At 25.2% G+C, this 8369-nt stretch overlaps 1 protein-coding gene across 1 annotated transcript; it reads left to right on the forward strand.

The window, feature by feature from the left end:
- Nucleotides 1-5277: 5277 nt before the first annotated feature.
- LOC131171784 (alkane hydroxylase MAH1-like) lies at nucleotides 5278-7079 on the forward strand. The gene has a single exon (XM_058131721.1). The coding sequence runs from the start codon at nucleotides 5355-5357 to the stop codon at nucleotides 6906-6908; it is 1554 nt and encodes a 517-aa protein (XP_057987704.1). The 5' UTR covers nucleotides 5278-5354; the 3' UTR covers nucleotides 6909-7079.
- The last annotated feature ends 1290 nt before the right edge of the window (nucleotides 7080-8369 follow it).

Here is an 8369-nt window from a genome sequence, read left to right on the forward strand (position 1 = left end):
AAATCACCTTGTAATTCTTAATTATAAGTGTATTAAAATATGTTAATCATTAATTACATATATATCTTATAGTTAAAAGATCATATAATTAAGAAATAGCTAAAAAGTATATATATCATGTATTAACAACCAATTTTAATTTATATTTTTGTCAAAGTTAATTTACAAGAATGTCAACGATTTGATTTAGTATGATTTAAAAATAATTTTTTAATAAAATTGAAATTTTTGGTTTAATATTTTTTAGTAAAAAACAAGCATGACGATCTATCAATTCCTTAAAATTTTAATTTTTAATTAAGAATAAATGGAGAGTTGAGATCAATAATTTTATTTATTCATGTATATATATATATATATATATAATAATTTTTAAATTTTAATAGAATAAAGAAAACGAAATGAGAGAAACAGAGAGCAAAAGCAAAAATAGAAAATTTATCTTGTGACTAAAAAGGATTCGAATTGTCCGAGTGATTTCATTCAAGGAAAAATAGGTCCACTTCGGATAATATCATCATTATTAGCCAATGGATAAGTTTTAGCCTATATTAAGTAGGGGCTATTATCACTCAAACTCACTAATTTTGTAAGTTATTTCAATGAATTCAGCTAATTTTATTTTTTTTTTAATTTAAGTATCATTAAAGTTAGATATTATAAGTTTTCAATTTAACTTGAGCTAATTTTCACTCACAATCACTTAAATTTAGGTATTTTTCAATGTAGCCACTCAACTTTCAATTTCTTTCTTAAAACTCAAAATTTTCTCAATTTTATTAATCATTTTAATATTTTTAAATATATTTTGAAATTTATTTTAAAATTTTAAAATTTAAATTTCTACTTTTAAATTTGGGTATACTTAGTGTAATACTATTTATTTATAATTTGAAATAATAAATTGAAATAATTATGTTTTCTATATTATTATTATTATTATTATTATTATTATTTAAGAATATTGAATTTTAAATTAATAAAAGATATTTTTGGGTTTAATGTTAATTTATTAATGATATAATAAAGATTATATAATTAAAAATTATTAATAAAATAATAAATCTAAAGAGAATTGATGGAACCCATAGGTCTATATACGGCATTGCATTTATTATTGGTCCCTATATTGCTGCAATTGTCATTGAGCATGAACATCGTGCTATATTTGCCTAATAATTATATAGTACGAGATATCTAAGTTTAGGTAGCTTCCCAACTAAAACAATTAATTGATCAAAGAGGAAACAATATTTTTAGACATTCATTTTCATGGAAGAGTGTTCACAGTATAAATCTTTGATTAAAAGGGTTCAAATTGTCTAATAAAAATTTAAAGTCTTTAATTTTTATCAATATATATATTAAATAATTTTATTTTTATAGTTATAGAAAGATTTTATAAAAATAAAATAAAATAATTGCAAAATTACCATTATCACTCAATTAACTTTTTCAATCAGTATCTAAATAAATGATCATTCAGTAACTTAAGGTTGATATATAAAATCTTCCTTTTAATTCAATACTGTAATTTAACATAACGTGCTATTCACCTAATATGAAAGGGAACTGCTCATTTTTCCTATATAATTAAAATTTTATTAATAAATTAAAAAAAGATAGAAGAGTTATTTAGAGCTTTAAAGTTATGCTAAATAATTATATAAATTCTAAAAGTATTTTGGGGTCTAATAAAATCCTTCAATATTTAAAAAAATTAAATAAGTCCTTTAAATTTTAAAAAATAGATCAAATAAGTCTTTTTACTATTTTATGGATAAATAAACTTTTTTATTATTTGGTGGAAGTTGATAAGTTGATAAATAAACTTTTTTATGGATAAATAAACTTTTTTATGGATCAAATAATTCTTAATGTAAATTGATAAGTTGCTATTTATAAAATAGTTTAAAAAACTTATCTAAAAAAGTTTCTTGAACCTATAGAGAAATTTTTTTAATTATTTAATAAAAAATATCGTATTAATCTATTTCAAGATGCAGCAAATAATTATTAGGATATTACAAATTAAATATATAAAAATACTGATGAGAATCTATGGTTAACCTTAGTTAAATTTATATTAAAGGTGAATTATAGTTCATTCTTTTTTTTATCTATTTTTTAAAAGTTAAACTCTCAAAATTATAAAAAAAATTATTTAATTTATTTTTAAATTTAAAAAATTTATTTAACTCTTTTTTAAAATTTAAAAACCTTATTTAAACTTTAAAACATTTTAAAAGTTTACATAACTATTACCGTATTCTTTACGAATTAAAATAGACTTTTTACGTAAAAAAATATATACAATATGAGAGCATCCATATTTTAATTGGACCACTTAAAATGAATTCTAACTTTGCAACTGGCTCTATCATAAGTGGTTTTCTTTATTGAGGCCAAAGGACACTGACAAAAGACCTAGAATTAATTTGATGACTAGACTTTAAACTAGGCTGATGAGTGACCTATTATTAGGGTAGGTTCAGGTTCTGACTGCAATTTAATTCTGGCGCATGGGTTAGGTTGTGTTTAAATTGATGCATTTAAAACTATAAATTTGGGTTTGGATCAAATAATTTGAATTTGAAATTTGATGAAATTCAAGGTAATTATAGATATTTAAAAAAGTAAAAATTTGAAATACTAATAATATAACATATGTTATTTGAAATTCAAAACCTATTTAAGATTTTTTACTTTTCTAATACTTACTTTTATTTTAAATTTAAAATTTAGAATTTTTTTAATTATTTAAACAAAATATTTTAAAATTTTAATTTTTTTTATCGATGAATAAAATACACCAAAATATAAGTTAATAATAGAGATAGATCGCTGTTAAAATTATAATAATTATAATAAAATTTTTATTTTTATATAGTCCATACAGACACATATTCTACATTTAATATGAAATATCAAAGAATCTATATATGAGTAAGTCATTTAAAATCTAAATTTTAAATAAAAAAATAATCCTTTATAGTCTAAATAAGCTAAACTTTATGGTGATTAAAAAAAAAAAACCTCTATAAGTAACTTTTGGGTTTTTTTCCTAAATTCAAGTGTTAAATGTTTAAAATCCCACAAAAATTATCCATTATGAATCCATCATCCAATGTTTGGCAAAGGATTTTGTCGGTGCAAATTATTCAAAAAAGATAATTTACAGAAAAGAGAAAAGAAAAGAAAATGAAAAGATAAACGACAAAAGCCTTAAAGATTAGTATATCCAATTATAAAAATTTCAAATCACCATATAAATCTCTCCTAGTTGCATGGTTGACCTTCAAAATAAAATAAAAAATTTTATAAATAAAATATAAAATTATGAAAATGAAACAATTAACTAAAATAAAGATTAAAATTATGTAAAATACTAAATAAAATGGGAGAAACTAAAATATCATGATTTAGTAATATTGTTTGAATTTAATTTTTAATTTTAAAGAAACTAAAAATTAATATTACTACATCATAATGTAATAATTATTATTGAAATTATTAAGACTTTAGCATATAAAAAATACATTTAAAAATATATATTTACACTTTATTAAATGTTATTTAATTATCAAATATAATCAAATAATATCTTATTTGAATAAAAATTATATAAATAAATAAATAATAATTAAGAGGAATATAATTATCAAAATAAGACACAAGTTGTTATAACTTAATAAAAATTTTCACCAAATTTTACATTGATCTATACTAAATATCAAAGTTAATAAAAAGCTTATAAATAAAATTATCAATTTTAATTATGAAATAGAATGAAAAGGAATAAAAAAATATAAAATAGTAATAAATAATGGATGAAAAAGAAAATTGAGTCTTGGATTTTCAATCTTGATATCTTAAGATTATATATATATATATATATATATATATATATATATATATATATATAAAAAGTAATTATAATTTGTTATTTTGATAAATTAAAATATTTATTTAATAAGAGTTTGAATTATGAAATGTGATAAGTTAAAATTAAAAAAAAAAAATTTAAACACCATTAAAAAAAATTAGATTAAACTAAGAGTATAGCACTAATCGAGCAAGTGGGCAGAATGAATAAACACAAGGACAAATCTAAGAGCTCCTAAAAAATATTTTTTGGCTGGGGGGGCAATGGCCCTGTTGGCCCCTCCCTAGTTCTGTCGTTGCCTGCAACTGTTAATACATTAATTGATTACGTCCATCCTCTTATCTTCTGCAAGACGTCCATCCCCTTATCTTCTGCAAGATTTCAAGATTTTTTTGTCATGGCATGTCACTAAGAATGGCATGTTCTTGGTTCGTAGTGCTTATCATCTTGCAATTATTATTTATTATTTCTATTGTTAAATTTTTAGTAGCAATAATAATAATAATTATTATTAATTTTTTTAATAATAGTAATAATAATAAATAATAATTTATTAATAATTATTTATGTTGCTATTGAATATTAACTTTATAATAATAAAATTAATATCATTGCAAAATTTTTTGTTAGTAATTCTAACATCTCATGTAGTAAGATCTTGATTTAGAGGGCAAGGAGAAATTCTCCATGATTTTATGGGATTTATGGAATAAAAGGAATAAGGGAAGAGAAAAGAGAAATTTTTCGAAAAGGAAAAGATCGATAATAATTTTAAATAAGTGTTCAAAATTTTTTAGAGAAATATTTAATAGATGTGTGTTTTTAATCTTTTCCACTGAAATGAAGAAATAATATTAAAATTACTGACATGATATTAATATCAGTGCAATGTCAGCCACGTCAGTGACATGTCAGCAAATAAAAAATATATAAAATAATAATAAAGAAAACAAACAGTTATTCACTCTCATAAGTTGGAGAAATTAACAGAGGGGACATGAAAAAAAGGTTCGAAGGGAATACAGATATTTCTCTTCTATTTTTTCACAATTTTATTAATTATAAAAAAATTCTATTATCATATATTAATGTCAAATATATACATGAATATTAAATTTTAGACATTCAAAAATAATAACACTCATGATATTCTTAGTTTACGTTAATTGAGATTTTTTTATTATCGTTTCTATATTAATTTAGTGTATTTAAAATTATTATTTAAAAATATTTTTTAATAAAATTAAATTTTACTTTATATATATATACACACAGAGCAATAATTCATTGTGATTGATATATATTATTGACAGGACACAATTTTTTTTATTAAAATGCTAATTTAAATCCCAAAATAGTCATCACTTGATCTATAAATATCCATAGCTTGGCTTAGGCTATTTCAAAGCGAAGCAACATAGCGGAGTTGCTTATCCAAAAACAAAAAAAGATACTCAACATAGCTTGAATGAAAATGTTCGGGTCTACACTGATAATAGCAGCATTTCTCTCCATTGTTTTTATTCTTCTTCTTCTATGGCTTTCGAGGTGGAATAGAAGAAGTAGCTATGTAAGCATCGATTGGCCTGTTTTCGGGATGATTCCTGGTCTTCTTTGCAACTTGTCTCATATCCATGATTTTGCCACTTTTATTCTTCAACAAAATAAAGGCACTTTTCTGTTCAAAGGACCTTGGTTCTTTGGCATGGATTTTTTGTTGATTAGCGATCCCATGAACGTCCATTATGTTCTGAGCAAGAACTTCCCCAACTATCCCAAGGGCCCTGAGTTCAGAGAGATTTTTGAACCTCTGGGAGATGGAATTTTCAATTCTGATTCTGATAGCTGGAGTATTCAGAGGAGAATATTTCACTCTTTATTAGTCAAGAACAAGAGGTTCGATTTGGCTGTAGAGATCACTTTGAGGCAAAAGATCTTAAATGGCTTATTTCCACTTCTGGAAAATGTTTCACAAGTAGACATGCAAGATGTGTTTCAGCGATTCACGTTTGATAATATCTGCCGGTTGGTTTTAGGCTTTGACCCAAATTCCCTTTCTATTGAATTCCCTGAAATTGCTTATCAGAAAGCTTTTGATGATATAGAGGAGATCATCATTTACCGGCATGCATTGCCTGCAAGCATTTGGAAGTTGCAAAGATGGCTTCAGATTGGGAATGAGAAGAAGTTCAAGAAATCTTGGAAGATTTTTGATGATTTTTTGGAGCAATGTATTATAAGAAAGCGAGAGCAAGTAGGCCAAAGCTGCAAAGATCAAATGGAAGGAGAGGGTTTCGACTTGTTAACATACTTTCTGGCAGAAGATAATGATTTTGCAAAAGTAGCAGCAGAAAGTGGCATTCTGATTAAATCAAACAAGTTTCTAAGAGACATGGCATTTAATCTCTTGGTAGCTGGGAGAGACACCATAGGTGCTGGTCTTGTCTGGCTCTTCTGGCTTGTCGGAACTCACCCATTTGTAGAGCAAAAGATTTTGGAAGAGATCAAAGCAAATTTAGGTGCAAAAACAAGTGAAAAATGGAGGGTTTTCAGTATTGAAGAGGGAAGGAAACTAGTTTATCTACATGCAGTTATATGTGAAGTTTTGAGGCTGTATCCACCAGCACCTTTCGAACACAAAGTGGCAATTGAAGAAGATATTTTTCCAAGTGGACATAATGTTCCTCGAAATATGAGGATTCTGTTCTCTTTCTACGCAATGGGCAGGATGGAAGAAATATGGGGTAAAGATTGCTTGGAATTCAAACCAGAGAGGTGGATTTCAGAGGGAGGAAGAATCAAACATGTGCCGTCTTACAAGTTCGTAGCATTCAATGCAGGACCCAGGAGTTGCATAGGTAAGGAGTTGGCATTCATACAAATGAAAGCGATTGCTGCTTCTGTTATATGGAATTATTCTCTTCAAGTGGTTGAAAACCATTCTGTTAGTCCAAATGTTTCTGTATTACTTTATACGAAAAGAGGTTTGAAGGTTAGGGTTTTAAAGAGATTTTCTCCTTGAAGAAATTAATCTACCTCATGGAATCACTTATGTGTAATTAGTTAATAAGTTGGTCATTAAGCAAATCTAGAAGTTTTTGTATTCCAATGTTATCTATGCAAGTCTTATCTTAGAATCGGATATATATACGTTATTAATGTATGAATATCACGTTATGCAAAATTATGATAAGTCCAGTCTAAAATTATATGGTGCAACCTATTTAAAAATATGATTTATTAAATTTTTATTAGTTAGATATATTTTAATAAAATCGATCTCTAAAATAAATTCACTTCAAAGTAAGCACTCCATTATTTTTTTTATTTATCTATTTTATTATTACTATTATTTAATATGAGAAAAAAAAAATCTTAAATTTAGAATTAATAAGTAAAATTATTAAAAACATAATTAAACAACAAAGAACTCATTTTATAAAATATTAAAATGAACAAAATTGTACCGTACTTACAAAAACAAACAATAGTGATAATTACCTATTTATCTTAAAATCATATCAGATCACATCAAACAAAAATATACTCTTCAGACCTCTATACCTTCTATGAAGATGGATTACTATCTCCTTCTATGAAGATGGATTACTATCTTCTCTCCCGTCTCTACCTGCCAGGCACTCTTCTCCTCGAGTCATTTTTTGTGTAGCAACACTCATCAAATTGTTTAATTGTGTCATCTGCTGCTGCAGAGAAATTGATAAGGCTTTTATGAAAAATGATAAATTGGAGGCTTTGCCATTCCTAGACTGACGCATTCACTTGAATCTCGTACTGAAAACACCTTCCGTAATCTTTCAGCAGAAAGGGCTACTCTTTTATTAGTTGGCTCAAGCACCAGGGCATATTTAAAGTCTACAGGCACACAAGTGTCAATGAGATTAACTAAGATTTAAATTTAAACTCCATATGGTGAATCAATGAGGGGGAAAAGAAGGGAGGGGATGGAGAATGCAAGAAGAGAGAGAGGGGAAAGATTTTTAAGTCTATCTTTTCGCTGGGATTGGTTGAAAATGGAAGGAGAGAAAATGAGGAGAAAGGAACTTGCTTTTGTTTGGCTACCAAGAGTTTTGAAAAAAAAAAAAAAGAAAAAATCTTCAAAGTTAAAATTATTATATCCTCCATTCATTTAGAAGCTATAACACGCTTTTGTTTATCATAACAGAATAACAGTTGTATCATATTAATGATTGGGGTTGTGCACCGTTCTCGAAGGTCTCGCACTAAATCAAAAAATTGTATCGAACCTATAAAAATTATGCTGAATTAAAGTTATTTTGATTTGATTTTAGCTCTTCACTAAAAACCGAACTAAAATTATTGTATTTTATAATATACTTAATTCTAAATTATATGTGCACTTTATAGTCAAAGATTATATATTTAAAAATATCTAAAAGACGTATTATATGATATATTATGTATTAATAATTCAATTTAAAATTTAAATGCTAATTAAAAT

The sequence above is a fragment of the Hevea brasiliensis genome, chromosome 13 (assembly GCF_030052815.1).
Source record: "Hevea brasiliensis isolate MT/VB/25A 57/8 chromosome 13, ASM3005281v1, whole genome shotgun sequence".
Taxonomy (NCBI): Eukaryota; Viridiplantae; Streptophyta; class Magnoliopsida; order Malpighiales; family Euphorbiaceae; genus Hevea; species Hevea brasiliensis.